The 26,276-nt window shown below is 38.6% G+C and overlaps 1 protein-coding gene across 7 annotated transcripts in view; it reads left to right on the top strand.

The window, feature by feature from the left end:
• ncam1a (neural cell adhesion molecule 1a) overlaps positions 1–26,276 on the top strand; it is a 489,661-nt gene that overhangs the window by 400,307 nt on the left and 63,078 nt on the right. For all 7 annotated transcript variants that reach the window (XM_048615409.1, XM_048615408.1, XM_048615406.1 and 4 more), the window contains one exon: positions 22,085–22,209. In XM_048615409.1, the coding sequence (XP_048471366.1) occupies positions 22,085–22,209 (125 nt within the window). The remainder of the gene's footprint in view (positions 1–22,084; positions 22,210–26,276) is intronic.

Raw genomic sequence — 26,276 nt, 5'->3', positions numbered from 1 at the left:
GGGGAAGGGGGTTCTGAAATAAATAGGGAGAGAGAGGGAGGTGGATAGAAGATGGATAAAGGAGAAGATAGGTGGAGAAGAGACAGACAGGTCAAAGAGGCGGGGATGGAGCCAGTAAAGGTGAGTGTAGGTGGGGAGTTAGGGAGGGGATAGGTCAGTCCAGGGAGGACGGACAGGTCAAGGGGGCGGGATGAGGTTGGTAGGTAGGAGATGCGGGTGGGGCTCGAGGTGAGAGGAGGGGATAGGTGGGAGGAAGGATAGGTTAGGGAGGCAGGGACAAGCTGGGCGGGTTTTGGGATGCGGTTGGGGGAGGGGAGATTTTGAAGCTTGTGAAGTCCACATTGATACCATTGGGCTGCAGAGATCATAAGCGAAATATGAGGTGCTGCTCCTGCAACCTTCGGATGGAATCGTTGTGGCATTGCAGGAGGCCCAGGATGGGCATGTTGTCTAAGGAATGGGAGGGGCAGTTGAAATGGTTCGCGACTGGGAGGTGCAGTTGTTTGTTGCGTAGATGTTGCACAAAGCGGTCCCCAAGCCTCTGCTTGGTTTCCCCGATGTAGAGGAGGCCACATCTGGAACAGCAGATACAGTATACTATATTAGCAGATGTGCAGGTGAACATCTGCTTGATGTGGAAAGTCTTCTTGGGGCCTGGGATGGGGATGAGGGGGGAGGTGTAGGGGCAGGTGTAGCACTTCCTGCGGTTGCAGGGAAAAGTGTCGGGTGTGGTGGGGCTGGAGGGAGTGTGGAGCGGACAAGGGAGTCATGGAGAGAGTGGTCCCTCCAGAAAGCAGATAAGGGTGGGGAGGGAAAAATGTCTTTGGTGGTGGGGTCGGATTGCAGATGGTGGAAATGTCAGAGGATGATGCGTTGGATCCGGAGGTTGGTGGGGTGGTACGTGAGGACGAGGGGGATTCTGTTTTGGTTGTTAGTGCGGGGAGGGGGTGTAAGGGATGAGTTGCGGGAAATGCTGGAGACACGGTCGAGGGCGTTCTCGACCACTGAGGGGGGGAGGTTGCGGTCCTTGAAAAACGAGGACATCTGAGATGTTCGGGAGTGGAATGCCTCATCCTAGGAGCAGATGCGGCGGAGGTGAAGGAATTGGGAATAGGGGATGGCGTTTTTGCAGGAAGGTGGGTGGGAGGAGGTGTATTCTAGGTAGCTGTGGGAGTCGGTGGGCTTGAAATGGATATCGGTTTCCAGGTGGTTGCCAGAGATGGAAACAGAGAGGTCCAGGAAGGAGAGAGAGGTATCAGAGATGGTCCAGGTGAACTTAAGGTTGGGGTGGAAGGTGTTGGTGAAGTGATTGAACTGTTCGAGCTCCTCGTGGGAGCACGAAGCGGCGCCTAGAATACACCTCCCACCCACCTTCCGGCAAAAACGCCATCCCCTATTCTCAATTCCTTCGCCTCCGCCGCATCTGCTCCCAGGAAGAGGCATTCCGCTCCCGAACATCTCAGATGTCCTCGTTTTTCAAGGACCGCAACCTCCCCCCTCAGTTGTCGAGAACGCCCTCGACCGTGTCTCCAGCATTTCCCGCAACTCATCCCTTACACCCCCTCCCCGCAATAACAACCAAAACAGAATCCCCCTCATCCTCACGTACCACCCCACCAACCTCTGGATCTAACGCATCATTCTCCGATACTTCCGCCATCTGCAATCCGACCCCACCACCAAAGACATTTTTCCCTCCCCACACTTACCTGCTTTCTGGAGGGACCACTCTCTCCGGGACTCCCTTGTCCGCCCCAAACTCCCCACCAGCCCCACCACACCTGGCACTTTTCCCTGCAACCGCAGGAAGTGCTACACCTGCTCCTACACCTGCCCCCTCACCCCCATCCCAGGCCCCAAGAAGACCTTCCACATCAAGCAGCTGTTCACCTGCACATCTGCTAATGTGGTATACTGTATCCGCTGTTCCCGATGTGGCCTCCTCTACATCAGGGAAACCAAGCGGAGGCTTGGGGCCCGCTTTGTGGAAACCTATCTTCTCCTTTATCCATTTTCTATCCGCCTCCCCCTCTCTCCCTATTTATTTCAGAATCCCCTTCCCCTCCCCCGTTTCTGAAGAAGGGTCTAGGCCCGACACGTCAGTTTTCCTGCTCCTCTGATGCTACTTGGCCTGCTGTGTTCATCCAGCTCTACACCTTGTTGCAAATGCAACAGGTTTGGATTGACAAGTGGCATATAACGTTCACACCAGACAAATTCCAGGTAATGACCTTCATCAATAAGAGACCATTTAAGCACTGCCCTTTGATGTTCAGTGGTGTTACCATCACTGAATCCTCCACTATCAACACCCTGGGAGTTACTATTGATCAAAAATGCAACTGGACTCACCATAAAAACAGTGACTACAAGAGCAGTTCAGAGGCTAGGAATATTGCAGTGAGTAATTCAAAAAGCAAAGTCTACACCATCTACAAGGCACAAGTTTAGGAATGTGGTGGAATATTCCTCACTTGTCTGGATGATTGCAACTCCAACAACACTCAGGAAGCTTGACACCATCCAAGACAAAGCTGCCTTCTTGATTGGCACTGTACCCACAAGCATCCATTCCCTCCACCACCAACACTCAGTGGCAGCAATGTGTACTGCCTATAAGATGCACTGCAGAAATTCACCAAAGATTCTTCGAAAGCACCTTCCAAACCCAGAACCACTTCTATCTGGTAGGACAAGGGTAGCAGATACATTGGCACGTCGCCACTGCAACTTCCCCTCCAAATCACTCACCATCCTGTCTTGGAACTATATTGCCACACCTTCATTGTTGCTGGGTCAAAATCCTGGAATTCCCTCCCTAAGGGCACTCTCGGCCAAGCTACAGCAAGTGGACTGCAGCAGTTCAAGAAGCAAGCTCACCACAATCTTCTCAAGAGCAACTTGGGGCAGGTAATAAATGCTGGCCTGCCAGCAACGCCTGTGTCCCAGGAGTGGATTAAAAAAGGACAGGGAAAGGATACAAGGCACTAGTCAGACCACAGCTGGAATACAGTGAGTAGCTTTGCTCTCATTATCGAAGGAAAGATGTAAATATATTAAACACATTGAAGGCTTTCCAGAGAAGGTTCACTAGACTGATACCAGATATAGAGGGGGACTGTCTTATGAGGAAAGGTTGACTAGATTGGGGCCTGTACTTGTTGCTTAACAAGAATCTGTCTATCTCAGCCTGAAAAATGTTCAAGGACTTTGCTTCCACTACCTTTAGAAAAAGTTTCAAAGGCTCACTACTCTCAGAGCAAAAAACTTTGCCAAATCTTTGTAAATGAGTGGCTCCTTATTTTTAAACAGTGACCCACATTCTAGATTTTCCTATGAGAGAAAACATTCTCTCCACATCTACCCCATCAAGATCCTTTAGGGTCATATATATTTCAAACAAGTCATCTGACACTTTGTTAAGCTCCAGCAGATACAAGCCTATCCTATCCAACCTTTCCTCATAAGACAACCCACCATTTTGGATATTAGTCTTGCAAATTTCTTCTGAAACACCTCCAATGAGCTGCCTCTCTTGTGGCCAGGAAAGGGTCAGTTCCTGGAGGCTGAAAACATTTATGCAAAAGCAACAAAACATTCCTTTCCCTTCCTCACTTCACTCCCTGAAACACTAAGCTCTGGCACTTAAATGTAAGTTGCACTCAAGTGCTGGATCACGCTAAGCTTGCTAGTTTTATATGCTCCTAACGCATTGGCCTATCTGACACATTTAATGAGGATCCAGCTTTTTTTCTGCTGGTTTTCAGTTAAGCTGTTCTTTCATTGGTACCCATAAAAATCCCTACTTAAGGCAGGCTACTACAGAATTTAAACTGTAGATTTCAGTTTAATGCCAGCTAGAAACTAGATTAGATTTGTACAAAACAAAAAAATTAGACTTTCTTGCCCAACAACTGCGTATATTTAATGAAGAAATACTTTAAGTAGATTAACATTACCTACTGTCATTTTAGACTTAAGGGAAGATGTGAAGGCATTTATGAGCACAAAGTAAAGATTCACAAGGTGGTTTTGGGATGAAAAATTTCAATCGCATAGAAGGCTTGGAGAAATTGCAACTGGTTTCTTTGAAGAGAATGTTGAAAGGAGTTTTGACAGAGATATTCAAAATGAACACAATAGAGAAAACTTGTTCAGATGTATAGAAGGATTGAGAACCAGAGGAGATTGGTGATTGGCTTAAAAAAAAAACAATGGTGAGACGATTTTTTAAAAATTCCAAAAACGCTTTGAATCTGGAATGGACTATGTGATCGTGTGGAGAAAGGCCAGTTAAGGCTTTCCAAAGGGAATTCCCTCATTATCTGAACAGGGGAATTTTGTAGGACTATGGGGAAAAGGCAAGGGAGTGCCAATAGATAAATTGCTTCTTCAGAGGGCTAGTACAGAAATGCTGGACCCATTGGCCACCTCCTGTGCTGTCAGCATTCGATGACTGTTGGGTTCAATACTAGAGAGTGGTATTTTTCAAGCCACTGCATTTTAGAATAAGTTAATTAACTATTGGATGTGTAGTATTTAATTGACTAGTTTGTGGGAACCGTTTGACAGGTCAATTTAATCATGATGATCTCTCGTAGGCCATAACTTGCCCAGAATCCTCCCTATTATTATAGCCAGTAATGCACAACTGATCACACATTAAGTAATATGATGGCGTTTCTTCTTGTGTGATAATCAGGTCATTTTATGTTGAATTTAAAGCCATTTCCACTTCCTACAAATTCAGAACATTTCTTAAATGTACCCATTTGTCTGAACATCTTGCAAGAAACTTCAGAAGCAATATTAGTTTTTTTTAACATCTATATTTGCAAGATATCAAAATACATTGATATGTAAAAGGTGTGCAGTCTGATCTGTCTGCCAATCAGTTGCTAATTTACTTGTTAGAGAAACCAGCTTTCAGCAAAAGCTGTTCTAAGGATTGTATAATTCAAAGTAGCAATGGTAAGCTCAAAGAGTGCTTGTCTCAAGAGGGTGAAACTGAAGATTTGCTCTTTGCACCCCTGCTGTGGTGTTATTGATGGAGGAAAGTTAAATTGATATCTGTAGAGGCTGTTCAAGTGGAAGTCACAAACAATTCAAAACAGATAGCAAAATAATAGGTTTGTTGGATAAAGTTACATTCAGATGTTTGGAATAGAGGCAGATGTCTTTGCATCAGAAGCCCTGAGCATGATGTACAGTTCCTCATTCACTGTTGGTGCTAGAATATGAATGGGCTTTGTTCTCGCGGCACCTTCAACACTCCATACAAAAGTGCTTCTCTACCATGAAACACTGAGTGCTGTCTGTAAACAAAGCAGAATAGCTGGGAAAATTCTATACATTTGCTTTAAAAGAAACCTTTCCATCTGTATGAAGTGAACCTCAGCCACACTTTAGAAATGACCAAATTATTTTGCTGCCTATACCTCAGCTGCACCCAGTGACTGGGGATATTCATCTTATGTGGTACCCTCTACATTTGGCTAACATTGCAATATTCATGATGGAAACTTGCTGCAGGTTCCAAAGATAAATAAGCAAAGATATTTTGTGATTGAAACCCAGTTTGAAACAATATAGAGCAATAGATAAAGCAAATACCTATAAAACCCATCATTTTAATTACGCAGCTTTGTAATTCAATCCTAGGGTGATTTGTTTTGCTGCCTATCTGTACAAACTTGGAAGATATGTAATTGCAGTCATTTTGTGTGGATGCCAATGGAATGAAATGGCAAACAGTTCTGTTCAGTTCAGTTTTGTCAGGATGGTATCAATCAAATACCAGTCAGCTTAAACTCCAAAGGTTTTCCAATAACAGCAAACATGTATAAATTAACTTGGAACTGCGAACATTTTAAAAGCAGATGGAATCATGCACCAGATGTTTTGTGTTGTTTTATTTAATTGCTTCTATTTTACACTATATTTCATATTTAATGACTGTCTTAACTTTTTCACCCTGTAATACCTCTTCCAGTTACAATTGTGTGGTTGAATAATATTTTATTTTCCAGGTCTGTTCTTGCTGTTTCATGTCAGTAAAGAATGAAATTAATTGTGATAACTCTTGCATACATGGTTAATTTTGTAGTATGTTTGAGGAAATTATACTGGAATTGTTGTCTGCAGAGGTCCCATTGCAGCACATTGATGTCGGTAGGAGAGGAGTCAGTGGTGCAGGGTGGCTGGTAGATCAAGTTTGCAGAAGGGAGATAATCCTACCAAGGTCTTGATGCTTGAACAGAGTTTCTTGGTAGCTCTAGGAAAACATTCCTGCTCTTGACCCTTTATTTAAGAAAAAAAAATTGGGAGTTTCCTGGGCCCTTTTTCTGCATGTGATCTCTAATAATCCCTTGAAGGACAACTGGTTAGATTTGCGCATCAGGAATGAATAGACTGAGCATGCACAAATTCCACTCAGGTTTGCCTCAAAATGGTTCTTAAAACACTGTAACCATCTGAGAATCTAAATGTTGATATTTAAGCAACCCAGTGCATGCTTCAGTCACTGACCTGCTGTTTTTCAGACAAAATCTCCTCCCTCTTCTGTTAGTTTACAATGGAATGTTTGTGCCACAAAACAGATTGGATACTCAACTTAAACGTTTTGCCAAGTGGTTCCTGAATGTACCGTACAGTTTGGTAGATTGCAGCATCTAACATGAGCGTAGACCAACTAACAAGCAGTGTTATTCACCAGACGTCCATACTTCCCTGTTATTGGAAGCTCATTTTGGGGACAATTGCTGAGCACTTAAGAGAAAATGTTTATGTGAATGAAAGAGACCAGCATTTCCTGGAGTGTTTTTGTGATACCCATAACAGAATGCAAGGTCCCAAACCTGCACGGGAAAGCCAAAGCAAAAGTAAAAAAAGAAAATTTTGTTCAAAGATTGAGAAGACACATCTGGGCTCTTGAGGCACATTGGTAATGTCTCTAACTCTGGTCCAGGAGGCATGTGTTCAAGCTGTGTCATTAACATCTCTGGTTGGAAATAGCTACGTAATTTCACCTTACTTGGGTTTAGACATTATGTAATCCCACTGACTCTAATGAACTATGTAATGTGGAAGGAGAAAATGTCAGGTCAAATATTTTAGGGCACTAATGATGTAGTGGTAGTGCCCCTACCTCTGAACCAAGAGGTAAAGGTTCAAGCCCCACCTCTCTAAAGATGTGTAATAACATCTCTGAGCAGTTTGCTTAGAAAATATCTTGAATAGGAGGATACAGTTAGCACATCAGATGATATATTCCATAGTCTGGATACACATTCAGCATAGGTCCAAAGTAAGATATTGATTCCATTGAGCATAAAAAAAAATGTTATCAGGGCGTTTATGATGTGATTTACTTTCAATTTTAGATGATGAGGAATAGCTAACAACCGAGGACAGAAAACACTGCAGATATTTAAAAAACACAAGAATTGCGGATGCTGTAAATCAGGAACAAAAACAAAGTTGCTGGAAAAGCTCAGCAGGTCTGGCAGCATCTGTGGAGGAGAAAACAGAGTTAACGTTTCGGGTCTGGTGACCCTTCCTCAGAACTCAGTTCAACCTTATTCTAGTTTTCCATTATCAGAAAAAATACAATTAACATTTCACTTCTTAGAATGTGGGTAATTCTAAGAATTACCTGTCTCTAACTTGTTTTTATATTAATCATGGGATGTGGTACATTGCACATTGGTGGTAGAGCTGTTATTTGTTAACCACCTCTGATTGCTCATGAGAAGGTGATAGTGCGATGGCTGTTTAGAGGATATATTGCAGAGAGTCTGATGTCACAAATAAGTTAGACAAAGTAAGATTGTAGAGTTCCTTCTCTAAAAGACATTATTGAACCATAAGAGGTATTTCAAATTTTATTTCAGTAATTTAGATTCCCTAATTGCTGTGCTAGGATTTAAACATGCATTTCTGGAATATTAGTCAAAGCCAGAGACTATTCTGAGAACATGTTTCGTAAAGGTGCTCATGAGCTATTACCTTGTATCATACATGTAGGATGGCGCTGACATCATTTGTTGGCAAGATTTGGTATGCGTTGGTGGTTCTAGACTCTGAAACTAATTAGTGCACTATTTAGGGTTAGGCAATAATTGGGCGACTTTGTTCTTTCTGATACCAGTCCACAAATTGACATAGTTTTGGATTTGAACTCACTAGCATTGGATTGCTTGTCTGGTATTCTAACAATCATACTGCTTTACTGTGTTGTCATTTAGTGGGGAAGCGGTGGTATGCTGGTAATGTCAATGAAATAGTAATCCAGGGGCTTAGGCTCCTGCTTTTGTGATGTGGATGAACTTGACTTCAATTAATCAAAGCTGGAATAGTAGCAATGCTGGCCACCATTTTTTTTAAAAAAAAGAAAACCCATCCGACTCAATAATGTCATTTATGGAAGGAATGCTGCCACCCTTACCAGCATTCGTGTATGTGGCTCCAAATCCACAGTAATGGGGTTGAATCTTCACAACGGTCTGCAATGGTTTAGTCAGTCTCTAATAAAGAGCAGTTGGGAGTGGACAACCAATGCTGGCCTTGCCAGTTATGCCCACATCCCATGAAAGTATAGCCCAGTAGAATCATGTGACCAGATTGAAATTTGTATTCTAGATTCTCGTGTGACTACTTACCTGTTCAAGGTTTATATCCTCTCATTTTCTATACCTCTGGTGCAAACTGCACTGCACAAGTGGGAAACCTTGATCACTAACATTGCAAATGAAAAGCAGGCCAAGTGGTATCCACAATTCTCTGACCTGAAAATAGTTGGAAAATCTTGAGTAAAGGGTGATAGAATTGTTGCAAATGGTGAGCACAGCATATCCCAATAGCTGCTGAATTGCCCCAAGTTTGGTTCAGTTCTATCGCTGCACCAACTGAATACCTTGTTAGAAACCTTGATTGAAGTGCATTATTTCACATGCTGGAAATCATTATATACATGTTATTGCAAATCTAGATAACTTTGAGCAATGTTTTCTGCAGTTCTCCAATGTTGAAGACTGTAGATTAGAATATTATTATTGTGGCCTAATCAAAATTTGAATGCAAATTGAGTCTATCTGGTATTTTAATTGAACGGGAAATTGCAGTAGCAGCAAATTAAATTTGAAGCATATAAACAGATTTTCTTCATTGCTGCAGGGTTTTGTCAAGGAAACAAAGGCAAAATTAATATCGCTGGTATTTTTCATGCTCTACAAATGTACAAACTGGGCTCCAGGCAACAAAATTTCAACGTGTTTCATCATATGTACGTGTAAAAATGCTTAATTTGAATTCTTTGAAATAGAGCAGAAAATCTGTTTGAGTTAAGGAAATAGAAGTAAATTACATTATGCTGATTATAATTAAAGATAAAATATTTAATCATTTGGAAACTGTAAAAGTTGAAATTTTGAGGAGAGAATCTGGGGAAAAAAAAAGTTTTAGATGTAGGACCTTGTTGCTAATTCTTAGATTCTGTAAGTGGTGACAATAAGACTTCAGTAAATGTAGAGTCTTCTAAATTCAACGTGGTTAAAAATAATAGTGTGGCTTCCTCCCTAATCAACAGATAGGTTTTCTCCTGGCTTCAGTTTTCAACAAAGTTGTTCTTCCAGGTATGCTTCTACGATGTCATCATGATAAAAACAATCATCATCCACAAGGTTAAGTTGTGACTTATCACAAGTTGTATGAATGACATAAAGAACATCAAATTGAACTTAGGATAAGAGCTCGTGCACAAGAATCTCTTGGCTTTTAAACGTAAGCTGAAGATCCATTCCAAAGATGAATTCACAATAAATAAATTTTATTTAGGGGATTAAATGCAAGTGAGGACTTTACGTTTGCTGGCTCTAATATTGCTGTTTTTGGCAATTACTTGTTAAGACTTAGTGGAAGAAGTCCTAATGTTGGGTGTAATTTTGATTTTTTTTCTGACAAGACAGTTTCCATTCGTTGTGAATTTCTCTACAAGCACCATCATGAGCAATGCATTTTTGACATTTGCTAATTTGAAACAAATAAATCTATAATAAAAGAGATAATTGAGCTTCAGAATTGGTGATCCACTCATAATATACATGTTTTAAAACCTAAGTGATCTTAACTAAGTTGAAATGACAGCTTGAATAGAAGCTGGGTACAAGTCATTATATGGCTCATGCAGACTTTTGGGGATGGGGGACGCAGTTTCCCCTCTGCTAGCATAAATGTTGGGACTCAGTTGGCTCACCATGCTACAGTTTTATAGCTGCTCAAGTGACTTGAGGTGGATCACCTCTCCCGATCACTCCCGCTTCCCAAATCCGCCAGCCAACTATTGAGGTAGCAGGTCCCAACAGTACCACTGTTTGATGTGGCCACTTTCAGGACTGCAGCAATCTTGAAGACTTCATACAACCCCATGGACGTGTGTCTCTGGCCAGGGTAAGGATGGTGATGAGTGTGTAGGGAAACCTGGATAGACTGAGCATGGGGTGGAAGCAGAAAAATAGAAATGAGGGATGTGAAAATCTTGTGGTGACCTTCAGTGGACTTGGGGACCCCTAAAGGTGATTCTAACTCCCCAATTAATTATCCATTTAGTGATCTAAGTTGACCCACAGACTCCTAATAGGGCTCCTCATGCCTATCACAGGTTGTCAGGCACCACAAGGCCAAAGGCATGACTGCAAATTGTATACCCCTCTCCACTGCACCTGGAAATGTAAGCCCAGAAGGAGTCATAAAATCCAGCCTCTTAAATGTGCAGCTAACTCTTGACATTAGTTTTGTTTTGTTGATGTACTATATTTGTTTCTTTATTTGCTGATTGCTATTCAAATCTGCATCTGATTACCTGCATTTTCTTGAATTGCATGCTTTAAGTTACTGTTCATGCCGTTGCTTGTTGACATCAGTCATGCACATCACTGCCTGTATTAGAATTTCATGTGACACTTGAAATGTAAAATCATTATCGTTAATGCATTTCTCACTGCCTTTTCTTTCTGTAGCCACTCTGCCTCCATCTTCTTTTTCACCACTTGATTCAGCTAGTGAGTATTCTTGCATGCAGCACCTTGTTTTCCCAAGCATTTGATATTTGTCCCTCAGTAGCTGCTAACACCTGTGTCCAATTGCAGGTTTGTCCAAATCTTGCTAAAGGCCAGGTTTAAATCTGCAAATATCAATCACCCTAATACTTTATTTGATGGCTTAGAAAATGATTTGTTTTTTTATGTAATGAGTGGTAAGAATTTTGAAATTCAATGGCATGAATTTGATTCTTCAACAATGACATTTTGGCCCTTTAAGCCTTTAGTTTCATCTAGAAGACTAATCCTGAGAAATTCCTATTAGCATGATCTTAGTTTCAGTTGACTGCTCTGCTAATAAAGAGGGTGTTTAATATGCATGCACTGCTTTACTTTATAGTCAGTTATATCCATGCTATTTCTCGTTTAGGTACATACAATTTATTAACTGGCATATCTTAAGTGAATGGCAAATAACAGGATATTATTTCATTTGACAATAGTTTAATGCCTTAGGGAGTTCTCATTTTGGACAGTTCTGTTCAGCTTGATTTGTGTTGCCTTAGAGACCAGTTCTTTCTTATTCCTTCCAGAAATGAATAAGGCCAATTAGCATTCACTTGTTGCTATAGGATAGTTGCCCAGTTCTAATGTAATCTTGGTCTGATACATGTCAACATATAGTGAACATGAGTGCATAGATGCAGATTCTTTATTTTAAGCAAATTGATGACATTTTCGACATTATTCTGCAGGAGAACTATTTTGAGCATTATAATGATGAAAGCTTCTTTTAAAAAGATCAATCTGATTCGCCTTGAAACTGAAAATTTACGGGCAGTTGCCAATCTATACCATTTTTGTTTAAAGACTCCCAACTACTCCCAATTTCTGTTGATGAGGAAGAAGTCCAATTTTTGAAAAAATCCTGTTTCCCTGTTGTCTTTGATTTCACTTATCAGAATTATGAACTTCTTAAGGAGCTGAGGACATTAACAGATAATGTTGTTAGTTTCTTAATTGTCAAGTTTTTTTTGCTCTAACCTTTCCCATTATGGCTTCTGAAATTATTAGCTTTAAGAAAATGATAAAAAGCTTTCATCACTTAATAGGTGGGAAAAAGTGTTCTCAGAAACAGACGAGTGTGCTTGTGTTAACATCAGCCTTGCCTAACCCCTGCCATACTGGTTTCAAATATATAGCTATCAAATATGAACTATATGTTTTCACAATGATACAATTTGAACATAAATAATTTCAGATTGGTCTCCCAGACACTAGACATGTTTCCTACATGAGACATAGGTTTCAGAGCTTCTAGAATAAATGAAAACAAGCATGAATGATGTTTTGCAGCCTTGAACAAAGAGTGATGCAATATTTATTCACAACAATCTGTGTGGTGGGGGGGTATAATGTTGACTGACTTTGGTGTCATCATTCATCTGTGTAGAAGTTAATGCAAAATCTGGCATCCAAATCATGTCTTTATGCTCATAATTATGTCCTGTATAGATAAAAGAACTCCTGTACATGTCTGTATAATCCAATTTTACTTCTGGAGAAGACAACTTTAATTCTGTTGGAGTGAAGTACTGGAACAAGCTCTTTAGCATTATACTGTTGTGGTGATCTGGTTTTACACCAGTTTGTAATTCATGGCAAATATTAAATACTTGGGTATCTGACACAAGCCTGCATTGGAAGTATTCTGTTGTGACTGAATCTGTCAAGTATGTTGAAAGGATAGACATCGGTTAAATAAGAGACAATTTTTTTTTCCATTTTGTGTTGTTTGTGGAATATTCTAACCAAGCAGGTGAGATGATTAATGCAAAGGTAAGGTGAATATGGTGGTTACAATTCTTATCCTCAGGTTTTGTGAATCTTGTTCACGTGTATTTGATATTACAAATTATTATTATTGTTATTGATCCTGTAAACACCGTACATTTCAATCAAATGTGCGTGGGCCATGCTATCAAAAAACGTTTTAAACAGAAAGTAAAAGACTTCTGTTGTAGGCAGTCAAAATGGTGTGCTGCAACTGTGTGGTGTAGCATGTTTGACCTTGTCTTCTAAAATATGTATAAATTCTGAGTTTCAAGTGAGAAATTAGATGAACAATAGCCATCCTACATTTGTGTCAGCATTTTTGTAAATGTCACTTCAGAGCGTGCTGTAATTATTTAGTCACTTCAGTACAGGTGGGTGAAACTTGTACTGGTAATCATATGAATAATTTGTGTATTCTCAAACCGTGATTGTTGATATTGCTTTAGCTATACTGAGAGAAGTTAACTCTAGAGCTTGTGTAGAGTGCTTGCAAGTGCTGATTTAAATACTGTAAACAAATTGACATAGTTAGTTTGTCAATGATTGGGTGTTTTTGGATAATGTAGAGAGATTGTAAGAGGTGGCCAAAAGATAGAGCTGCTTTTCGTCACTATCCACATGGAGACTGATGCTATGTTTTTCAATGATGTTACGAAGAGGTGTCATGTACATGAGGCACAGGTGCGGTCAACTATCGATCCTTGGGGAATTCTGGAATAGTTATATTGGAACAGAATCCATTGATGGCTATTCACTGGCTATGATTAGGTAGGTAAGGGTGGAACTAGATGAGAGCAGCTACCTAGCTGGAAAACATTAGAGATGCAGTGGAGGAAGATGTAATCAGTCTTTTCCAAGTATGCAGCCTGGTCAATAAGGAGGCATAGTTTCCTTTTGTCACAGTAACATTAATGTAATTTGTAATCTAGTCAGAACTGTTTTAGTGATATGGCAACAGTGAAAATCAGACTGGAGGAATTCAAATGAGGAGCTTCAGGAAAATCAGACTCAAACTTCAGAGGCTTTAGAGCATCCAGGAACTTTGGAGAAAAAAGGGAGATTATAGATTGGCCAGAAGTTTGCAGAAGTGGAGGTGTTAAGGGATGGATTTCAAGGGGAAGGGTGGTGATGGTTGAATTAAAGGAGCGAGGAAAAAGCATGGAGTGAGAGTCATTCACAATGTCAGCTATTATGGCTGGGGCTGAGTCAAATTCTAGTGGTCACTGGGTCTGTACAAATAAGCTTGAGAGAAAAGCAAGTAGAACTAGTAGATATCTTGAGTTCAAGCAAGGTTGGAGAGAAACTAGAGAGGGAGGCATGTTTGGGCAAGGGACAGCATTAAAAGACATTCAAACAGATTGTCCAGGGAAAGGGAGAGAAGTGGCTCAAGCATTTGATCAGGGCCTTGATATTGTTGAAATCCTTGCATTTGTTGGTGGTAAGGGTGGAGGATAGAACAGACAGAGCTTGATGATCTTTGAAAAGTAAGCTGTTTCTTGCTGATGAGAGCTGGCTCACAATGCTTTATGTCTAGCTGGATCTAGTGATGAATGGCTGGTGCAACCGCTGTAATTCTACATTCATTAAGCTAATGGGAGCAGAGATGAGGGCAATACCAAGAAAGCAGTTCTAAATTTATATCCATCACCCCTGAGAGAATGCCCCAAATTTGACAGGACTTGCCCCATCAAAGACTGATCATGTTTACCATGTGAGTAGCTACTAAGCAATATAGGTTAAGAAGGAGAGATAACAAGGTGTAGAGCTGGATGAACACAGCAGGCCAAGCAGCACCAGAGGAGCAGGAAGGCTGACGTTTCGGGGTTAAGAAGGACACTGTTTAGGTGCATGATCTATGTTGAGGTTGCTGATCTTCAGAGAGACAGTAGTAGAATGTACTAGGAAGTCTTAGCTGTACTTTGATCATTAAGGCTACGTTACTCGTTATATCCTGCTCCTGATCGACAATTTTTGTTCATGGTGAAATGTGTATCAGTGTTTTAAGATGTAAAGAACTGCCGTTTTTATAGATCTGCTCTCCTGTGAATTGGATGAGTTATTGTAGGGCAACAGATACCTGTTGAATCATACTAAAGAAGAGTCTTGTTTACAAGAGAGAAGGAGAGAAACTTTGAGAAAAACACCTGCAGATTTTTCTACTTATGGCAACTAAAACAGCAATTATTCATCATTTCCATAAATCCTGTAAAACCTATTATGAAGTAAAGAACTTAATTACATCTGGTAACTGTATTTCACAATCAAGAGGAATAATTCATCCTTCTATATGACTATTAAGGATTTATTTTGCATATTGACAGGAATTAACTTTGAAACAGAAGATGAAGTTAACTCCAAAGACAATTGAATGGAAAAACACAATTATAGGATGCTTAGTTTTTGTAAGGCATTTGAAGAAATTCATTTCTCTGTAAATCATAAGTTGATTTCACAGTGTGAAAATGACTTGATTTTTAATGCAGCAAACAATAATCTATATTATATTTCAGTGCAGCACAATATTAATGTCATCTTTCTTTTAGGGAAGAAAATATTAATTCAACTTTTTATCATTTTTAACACCATTTCTATTTCAAAATAGATATCACGCAACTTTTATTCCTGTGTAGTATTAACATAATTTTTACTTCAAGAAAGAAGAATACCAATCCAACTTTATTTCAATGCAGCAATATGTCCTTGGAAGTCAGATCTACAAATTGCTAAAATAAAAATTCAGGAAGCCATCGATCAGTTGTTTAGGTTGTTAAAAAACGAAGTTATGGAAAGCAACACTGGAGTTAACAATTTATTTTTGTCTTTTATCTTAGATTGTCCACTCAAATATATATGCTCAATGATCATGCGTAAAGTTTCAGAAATTCATTCTTTATTTTTACAGTAGCCTTCTGCGTGACATACCTGCAAGACTTGACTACTTGGCCTTGTATCTGTGAATTGTTAACACGTTGTGTGCTTTGTAATAAATGATATTTGTAGATCAGCAGATGTTTCAGACAACAGCAATGCCAAAACTTTCATTGCAGTTTTATTTAAAACATTTTCACATCATCTTTCATTCATATCACAAGACAGCTGAAGTGTTACCCTCGCATCCCACTTTGTAACGGAATGAAATTTATGTCTTAACACACCCTTTCCATTTGTAGTTGTCCTGAATCAAATGGAAATTGCTGGTGCTGAAATGTATAAAATTCAGACATTGTTATGAGCTTTGTGGATGATGAAGTTCACAACATATGATGCAAATCTATTTAGTGTTTGTGAAAAGAGGTATTGCTGTTTCTAAACCTGCAGAGTTTCCTCTGAATTACGATTTTGTGGGGAGAGCACAGGCAGGTCCTTCCTGGGAAAAAAATACTGGTACTCTGTTTTGATCAGTTTTACTAAGGAGAATGATCAAGCTTTGCCTGATACAGTACTAATTGCATTTCTATAACAAAATGCTTTGCATTTTTAAAAATTGTTAACAACTAAACATTCTCATTTACAATTACAGCCAGAGGAAATACTGCTGATCTGTGTTGCTACCAGAGAGTTTGATTTAAATATCCCAGCGTCCCATTTGTATCTTAATGTTTTTTTGGTTTGATTTTGGTTTATTCAGTCTGTAACTCAATTCCTGCCCATGTTTACATCAGCTTTAATTTTATATTTTTCATGTGCTCTCCTCCACTTTCCTTTCAACCAATCATGTACGTGCGTATCATGTGACTTTGTCATGTGGCTTGCATGGTGCTGATGATGTCGTCCACGCTGGTGAACAGAAGGTAAAATCTTTGTTCTGATTGGTTGAATAAATTGAACACACTGAACACGTTTCTTAAGGGTCCAATAGAGTTGAGCATTTCAGAAGTTTCATGATTTCCTGATAAAATACATAATTATAAATGTTGCAGAACATTTTTTAAAAAAAAAATAGTAAGGTACCCAGCAGAATGGTAGAGGGAGAAAAGACAAAATGAAAATTTCTTGTTTAAAACCAGCCAACCACTTTTAACCTAGAACAATATAATCAATTATTTTTACCTTGATAAGAAATTAAACCATTAATTTGTTTAGTCTGCCATTCAATTCATTGTGAAAATGCCGCGGACCAGTTTCCTTTTCTAAGCACACACTTTCTGAGCTTCTGCCTTGCACAAATGTCCTTCAGTTGCTCCTTCCAGTTGGATACCTCAAGGATTAATGTGCAATGTGACTGTATCAGTTTTTAATATTGGGTACTGGTTTGCTTTAAAACAAGCCTTTGCAGCTAATTGGTATTGAATGACATAGTTTATATTTCAAGACTCCAAACTAAAAGTTAGTTGGAGCATAGGAAAGTAACACCCACAGTCATTTAAAAAAGGAAAAGAAAAGCTTTTAAATAGGTAAAATGTATTATGTTGGGGGTAAATAAGTAAAAACATAATGACAGTGGGAATAAATGCAGGGAGAGGTTGAATGATGTGGTGGACAAAGTGTAACAAGACAAGCAGGAGCATTTAATTGGTTTTGTTTCTATTTAAAGTTGTATTTTTGAATTTCCACCAAAGACTTAGTGAAATTATCAGCAGCTAAACCGCACCAACTTACAGAGACTTGGATTTGAACTGTTCTATGTTGTCTTATCTCACTTTAGCCCTGATGGCAAAAAATGCTTTTCATTTGATCTCTTCCTGGAATAGTGAGAGGAAACTTTAGTCACTACGTTGGAAGTACTTGAGTAAATATCAGATGAGAACAGAATCCAGCTTACCTTTGATGCCCTCCCCAACCCTGTCAAGTCTTCATCCACACAGTATAAGGAATTTCAAAGCTGATAATTAACAAAACTAATTGACAGAAGACTGGAATTTTCTGGAATCAGTTGGCAATTTAAGGTCTAATCAAAGATTATAATATTTTTTGCCAGTTAGTTGTATTAAAATGAATCTCTACTACATGGTTGAATTGTAGTTGATTCATAAAAATTAACTGCAAGTCATGTACAATAAGGCAGCCATGATTGTATTATTTACTTTCTTTTATCACGTATTCCTTGATATGCTAATGTAGATGTAGATATCAGATGTAATTTTTGAAGAGTTACCTGTCATAACTTTCATTTTCTAAATTTTTTCATGCACTTATGCAGATTTCAGTATTAGTAAATAGATTTTGTAATATCTGTAGAATACAAAGTTCTTAAATAGTAAAAATTATCTGAAATTAAATACTAAGAGACCTAAAACAAATGTAGTCTTAAGCAAGCTTGTTTAGAAGAAGTACAAGAATGAAGATGATCATGATAGTTAAATTAAAGTGGATATCTCGTATTAATTTAGTGATGTGCTGCCCCTGTAAAATTTTGCTTAAAACACTGATGATATATTGAAGTCACTGAGTTTTTTTTATCCATGTGATAGGGTTTAAAACATAAACAACAATAATCTGATCTTAATGAGATCTCTGCCCTGCTGACTGCTTAGTGTTTTCACAAAAAAATTCAACTTTGTTGTCATTTCAAGCAAACTGTTGATCTTGTGCTGTTTGAATTTTCACAAAATGAAACAAAGCTTGTGTACTGGTGCCAAGTATATAGGTTAAAATGTGAGTGATACATTAATATTACTAACACCAACACCTGCCATAAGCTGTATGTATGATTTTCTTTTCTGCATTGCTTCCCTGCTAAAATTTTAAAAATACTCATAACAATTGTTGCCTAAATATAATTTTTGTACTCTTCTTAATCTTGGTGGAAGATAGTATTGGTTTTCCTTTTCTAATCTTCTCTTTTGGTTTTTAAGAGGGAAGCATTTAGGCAGGTTAGAGCACAGATCAAGACTAACACTTGTAACTCACAAACATTGTTGCATGTCGCAAGTAGTTCTGTTCCCCTCCTGAAGCCTATTGGGCGACATCCTGAAGGACAAAAAGAGGCTGAGATTTGTATTCTTCCCCACCATCCGCATGCATGCCATTTGTGTAGCAAATGCAGGCTGGTTTTGCCCTGGATATTTCACGTGTGTGTCTTTCATTTCTTCCTTTTACATTTAATCAATGATAACTGATTCTTTTGCTCAGCAAACAATCACAACTTTTTTTTTTCATCTAGGTGTTTTCTTTGAATCTTTTAGTACCATTTACACTGTGTGTGTTGACTCTTGGCAGAATGGAGGAGATACAGCTGCTGGAAATCTGAAATAAAACAGGAAGTGCTGGAAATGTTCAGCAGATTTGGCAGAATCTGTAGTGAAACAATGAGAGCAGAGTTAAAGTTTCAGGTCTGTGACCTGCGTGAAGGACAGCTTTTTGAGCTTTATGATAGGTGCCATGATGCTACAGTATGCTTCGTCAAATTAAAGGCTGGTACCTGAGAGAAATTGGATGTTCCTCTTGATAAAATATTGCAATACCATTCCATAGATCAATGAATTGTATTTATCCCACTGCCAGTCCATGGGATTTGATTAAAAACCAGCAGAATGCCAAGCCAAAATTATTTTCTTAATATCTGCACATTAAGCAAATAGTTTTTGGTGAATATGAAAAGACACTTGGTGTAAATGGCACTGCCATATGCATGCTAACTGGGTCTTTTTCTTCATTTAGAGCCAGAAAATCACATAGTCACATAATCCTTGCCAATATGATGTCCGGAATATTGTTGCATGACCAAGCATGGTTTGTGTTGGTGCTTCTTTCTTCTTTAACTTCTTTATTTTGCCCAGAAAAAGGAGTAACCTACACTTAGTGATTGGATTGTGTACCATTTGGAATCAGCCTTCAAAAGGAGCAGCTGTTTTTCTGTTTCTTCCTTTGGAATGTCACTAACCTGTTAAGTTACAGCATAACTGTTTATTTCAATTGCAAAACTATTCTTTGATACGTTAACCAATATCTATTCGTAGCTTGAAATGAATATGTTCATGAAAGTATAATATTTTATAAGCATGATTACCCCAATAGTCTAACTCAAGGCAGGCACTAACAACAGAATGAATGCTTGGTGGTGACTCTTATACTGGAGACTCAGTGAAGTCGTAACAGCCTTATATTCATTTCTTTATTGAATGCACTCTTACGATCAAATTTATTGCTGTGTTCTGCGTCTTCTGTATGCAATACAATCTGCAAATAACATCATTAAAAACCGTGAATGGATAGATTGACGACAAGTGAATAAAACCATGACTGGCGTACAGAAAGAAAACCTAATTCTCAACAAATGTTGCAGCACCTGAATGGAATCCATGTCATCCCTCCCACCTTTAGCAATCCTTTCCACTGATTATATGCATTCTCCCCTCCCTTCACTTTTTACCATTGCTTTTTATGCATCTGGTAATCAAAGCGTCTTGCCCTGAACCTCTCAAGCTTCCATCCTTTTTTAAGTCTCTCCTTAACTCATCCCCATTCCCTCCACACACCCTTTATGATATCCCCTCTTTTGGCTCAGTGTCATTTTTTTTAATTGTACCTCTTTGAAGAGCTATGAGGTTGTTATCTACAGATAATGCAGTTGTTGAACCTATTTTTGGCATTCTTGCCATATCAGTCTGTCTCCTGTCTATATCACAGCTGCTGAACCATCATAAGGTAGAAACAGAATAAAAGAGCTTTGTCTTGAGTAGAAAGAAAAAGAGGGTCATTTGTAGGCCGATTCGAAGCCAAGCTGTCACCCATTCTTAGTAGTCTTGGCAGGCAGGTTGCAAAAGACAGCACGGGAGAGAGCAGTTGATTTGGAAAATCAGGCATTCAGGGAAAAAAAAAATCAGAGCTGTTTTACCATCAAGTTCATCCATGGAACTATAACTTAATTCCATTTCTCACATGAAACTTTGAAGTTGTCACTTAAAAATTTTTAGTTTATAAATCTATATTAATTTATAAAAATCTATATAATAACTGGTCTCCTTACAAGAGCCACCATTCCACATAACTATCTGGTTGAGCAGAACTGCATTATTGTTTCAATTCTTTAATATTATTTTGATATTGCAATCCAGAGCATTAAAGGGTATTTCCTAAATAAAAACATGGCTTTCAGTTTCCTCTGACCTTTGCCAGCAGTGTTTGATCATTTATGGGTGTTCTGTTGTCCTTTTGGGTTTTTGAGATACTGGAGAATAGATGCTCCTTTTGATTAAATGTGTTGTAATTACACTTGGTGCAAAACTTGAGAAACAAAAAGTAAAATAAAAATCAGGTTTTTTCTTTCTCTTATTTCAGTTCAATTTGCAGTCAAGTAGAAATTTTTTGCATTCTCTTTACTTGGGTTTCAATCTGATTTCTTCCACTTGAAGGACAGCTTTCAAGATTTCATTGCTCCCCCTTTAAAATATAACACTTAAAATCAATTTTACACAGCAGTGTCAAATGTAACATTTCTTACTAGATCATATGAAAAGTTATGGCTGCAGACCATTTCTTCCTGCCTTCATTTTAGTCTGAAATCCTGAATGATGCATCTGATAGCGGCAGAATGTAATAAAACAAAAGTATAATCATTATTTTCCTGACTTTAATTAAAAAATAATGGCAAAAATATTCAGTGGCTAACAGTCAGAGAAATCCCCGCAGTTTTAGCAGCCCTGAGATGTTGAAGTAAGAAGTTCTAGTATTACCTAATGACTGGACGTTTTTGAATTTACATGTACCACATAAACCCAAAGTATGACCTTTCCAGCAATCAACTAGCTGTCACTTTGAACAGTTCATCCTGGATCTATTTGCATATAGCCTGAAACAGACGTATGTTAGTGTGAATGGCAGAAAGTCAATTTCATGTCGAAGTCTCCTCAAATATTACATTATCAGCTGAGAACTGCAGAATTCAATGTCAAGTACTTTTCAAATTTAACAAATAGAAACTTGAAAGCTTAGACTTAACTAGGTAACTTTGACCACTTTGCATTAAACAAAACCTCCGATCAAGGCATTGTCTGAAGTGCGTTTATTTTGTTATACATAAATAATTAAATAAAACAATTACTACAATGTAACAAACGCAATCACTACAAATCATTTCAATGCAGTTCTGTTCTCAGTAGGTTATTTGAATCCAAAACCAAACACTTTTTTTGCGAGAATCATGAAATGTCTTTAAAAAATTAATGAACATAAAGCTAATGATGTCTTCTGAGTAAATGCAGTGATGTTACTTGATGACAATTTTTAGACTTTTGGATAAAAAATGTGGTATTACCAACATTAACTTGTAGGAGAACCAAGTCCACCAAAACTTGAAGGAAAAGTGCTCGGAAGTGGGAATGTTTTCAAAGTAAACTGGATCAAGCAGGATGACGGTGGTTCCCCTATCCGCCATTATTTGGTCAGATACAAAGCTGTAAGTACAGAGACACTTATATTATATGTGTATACAGTTGCACCAAAATATTACAGGAAAAAATCTACCCATCTATCATGTCTTGCAGTAACAGTGGAGCTTTCTTACTTAAAGCTTGATATTTATTGGATTTGTAAAAGTAACTAGAAGTCAAAGAAAACACATTGAGAAATGAACAATACTACACCTGGATGTATAAGGGTGCTATGAGAATTCTTTCTGGTGTCAGGGAACTTTGGATTGGGTCGAATGTTAATTTAATTCATAATTTTTAAAATATTTATTCATTTTGTATGTACAATTACAATCATGCTACAGACAAGAAAAATCATGCCAGGATAGTGGGATAAATATTCAACTTGTTACCTGATGTCAGGAGTTTTGCACATGAGTTATCAATCATAGAAGCTGTCCAATTTTCATTTTTAAAGAAATCAGTGGTATTATATAACACATAATCACCATAATAAGCTATTCCACAGAAGCCACTTAATAAGCTTAACTCATTATTCCACTGAAATGAGTTATTGCCACTTAGATTGGCATGGTTATTCTGTGAAGGTTATGTGTTTGAGTTTCTGCATGAGCATGCCTGTGTAACCACATGGCTTCACACATGTTTCTGTTTATTCACTTGCAGCATGTGGGGTGATACTGGAGGGGCATTTGTTGCCAATTTCAAGATGCCCTTGAGAAGGTGGTAATGAGCAACTATCTTGAACCACTGGTGTAGGTACACCCACAGTGCTTTTAGGGAGTTTAATAATTTGATCCAGCTGTAGTGAGCCAGTGTCGTTTAAAGCCAGGATGACAGCTTGGAGGTGTTTCCATGTGTCTCTACTGCAGTTGTATTTTCTTTTAGGTGTAGAGGTAGTTAATTTGGAAGGTACTGTTAGAGGATCCTTGGGGAGATACAGCAGTGTGTCTTGTAGATGGTGCAAAGTCTGTCACTGAGTCAGCAGAGAAGGGAGCAAGTGTTGAAGATGGTTGATGTGGTGCCAATCAGACTGGACGCTTTGCCCTGGATGGTGTCAGGCTTCAAGGTTGTTGGAGCTACATTCATCTAGGTATGTGGAGAAATTTGTCACATAGCTTGTGGATTTGGGAAAACAAAAGGTGAGTTACTCTCCAGAGAATTCCTAACCTCTGACCCATTCTTGAGGCCACAATATTTATATGACTAGTCCAGCTCAGTTTTTGTTCAATGGTAACTCCCACAATGTTGATCATAGGGGATTCAGTTGCAGTAATGAACATCAAGGGACTATGTAAGTGACTCAATCTTATTGAAGATGGTTCTTGCCTGGCATTTGTGTGATCCAGATATTACTTTTCATTTTATCAGCCCAAGCCTGAATGTTGTCCAAGTCTTGCTGCATATGTACATGAATTTCTTCAGTATGCAAGGAGTTGAGAATAGCATTGAACATTGTGCAGTCATTCATGAACATTCTATTTCGGATCATTTGATAGAAAGAAGGTCATTAATGAAGCCAATGATGCTTGGGCTTGGTACACTGGCCTGCAGTGGTTTCTCACAGCCGAAATGAGTGATCTCCAACAACCACAACCGTCTTCCTTTGTATAATTCCACCCTGAGTTTTCGCCCTGATTCCCTTTGACTGCTTTTATAGTAAGAGCAGTCACACTTGCCTCTCTTTTCGAGTTTAACTGTTTTGTAAGGTTTTTGATTCCCTTTACTGTAGTTTTAAGACCCAAGTCAATTACAGACTGAGTCGAAAGAGTCAATCAAGACCCATTCTAGGCACAACTATATTTTCACAAGTTCTGTAGAAATTATTGTTAATTAGAACTAGTATAGAAGAAATGATGCTTACTAAAAGCAATGTTTTCCAGTACATCCACTTCACAATACCAATTCACAACATTTGATGACTAGGTACAGGTCTCTTGGTCTGGTCTGTTCTGTTGACTCAAATTCTTCGATCTTCGGTATTCCTCCTTGTTTATCAAACCACTAAAACCCAGGTCCTGTTAATCCTTCATAGCCACCACCACGAGTGGATGATCAGTAGCATCCTAATCTCTAATTGGCTTATTAAGTGCATGAAAAGTTCATGAGTAGTGTCGGGTAGGCTAATCAAAATGTTCCCAATTCCTCATTGGCTTCTTTAAAAGTAGTTGTTATCTTCATGTTATTTCCTACTGTTTCCTGATTAGTTCATTGATATCCCTTTGTAACAAGGTGTCTCTCTTATTTTTACCAAATCCATAGATCTTTGCCAAGATGAAGCAGTACAAATGAGGCCACTTGTATCTGCTCAGAGTATGTAATGTCACCTTCTAATGATTTACTTCAATCCCAAATGTCCCAATTGATATATCTAAAAAGATCGAATCAAATACAATTTTACAAAACTCTCAGTAGAAGTGAATTCCAATGTTAATGTATATCCATGTAAAAAAACATTTACCTTAAACCAGTTTCACATGTTCGCCAAAGTTTACATTAATTTGAGCCATAAAACAACAACAAGCATAAACCAACAACTTTAGTTTTGAACTGAGCCATATGGATTTATTCCTTGCACAAAAAAGACAAAGTTTTCCAACTAACTATAATTAAACAAAATTTAACTTAATCCATCACTTGCTTGATCAGGTTAAAACATCTGAATGCAAATATGTTGAGGTTTGAAAATAGAAATGAGGGTATAAAAGGCAAAAATAATAATGCATTTGCATGTTATATACTGGGACATTAAACGTAAAAACAGTGAGTTGATGAATCTTCAAAATATTATTTAGTATTAATTAGTCAGATTTCATGCAATTTAAAACATGCCATTATAGAAATGAATTTGAAGAAAAGATGGAGGAGCAATGCAGATTCACTAAAATAATACCAAGGGTAAGAGGCTACAGTTATTTTGACATGTGTAGGAAAGCAAGGATTATGTAATTTGGACCAAGTAGATCAAACAGTGAAACGTCAGTTCTTGTAGTCAGAGAATTGATAATAAAAGGCCATGTAATTGTGACTAACACCTGAAGCATAAATTGGTGGGCCAGAATTCTTTTTCATGCACATATTTCCTAAAATATGGAGTAGACTGCCACAATTATTGAAGAAGAAATTAGATTAAAACCTCAAATATATTAACAAGAACCGGAAGATAACAAGGAGAGGAAATCAGAGTGGATGTCTTTGATGATGTTGCGACAAGTGCAGAGTGGAAATAAGTTCCCCTCTTTGTAAACCACCTCTCAGTCAGTCACAATCATTATTTTTCTTTTGGCACACACACTTATCAAACATCAATTAGAATGTAGGTGACCAAAATGAAGGAGCAAATTCTGAGCTTTTCTTAAGTGAAAAAAGGATTTTGTTACTTTTTTTCCTCTCAGTTAAAATGTGACACCCAAGATGCATTCAAACTCGGGTAATAAGTTTAAAAATGCAGCGGGGGGATGGGGAATGTTGCCTAGTGCAGACGGGGAAGTAGAATCAGGTACAGTTTGAACTTCTTAGAAGCCTTGAGTTGTGGGAGTGAAATCTGACTCCATGGCTATTTTGAAATTTGTAGCGTCCTGGAATTCACTGAACAGTTCCTTTTCCATGTTGCTTTGTTGCTGCACACTTGATTCAATGATTTTCTTTGTTTGATTGGGAGAGTGGGTGGATCCATTGAAGGGGCCAGTATTTAGTCCCCATTACCCTAGTTGCTATTGAAGTTAGTGGTGAGTTGCCTTCCTGAACTGGTGTGGCCAATTTGATGTAGATACAAGCATAGTGGTGCTGGGGAGGGAGTCCCGTGATTTTGAACTAGTGACCATGAAGGAACAGCGAGGATATGTTTCCAGAAACAAAAACAGAGATTGCTGGAGAAGCTCAGTAGCTCTGGCAGCATCTGTGAAGAGAAATCAGAGTTAACGTTTTGAATGGGGTATGTTTCCAAATCAGGATGGGCAGGGTTCGTCCCTGATTCCCCTATCTCCCAGACCTGGCCCAAACCCATGCTGCGGAACCCAACCCAATAGCTCCTGGATGTGACACCAATCCTCATAGTCTCCCACTGAACCTGACATGTCCTGCCCATCCTGAC

This window comes from Rhincodon typus, chromosome 32 (assembly GCF_021869965.1).
Source record: "Rhincodon typus isolate 14 chromosome 32, sRhiTyp1.1, whole genome shotgun sequence".
NCBI classification, from domain to species: domain Eukaryota; kingdom Metazoa; phylum Chordata; class Chondrichthyes; order Orectolobiformes; family Rhincodontidae; genus Rhincodon; species Rhincodon typus.
Note: the sequence above shows the minus strand (reverse complement) of the source record. Positions and strands in the feature narration are given on the sequence as shown.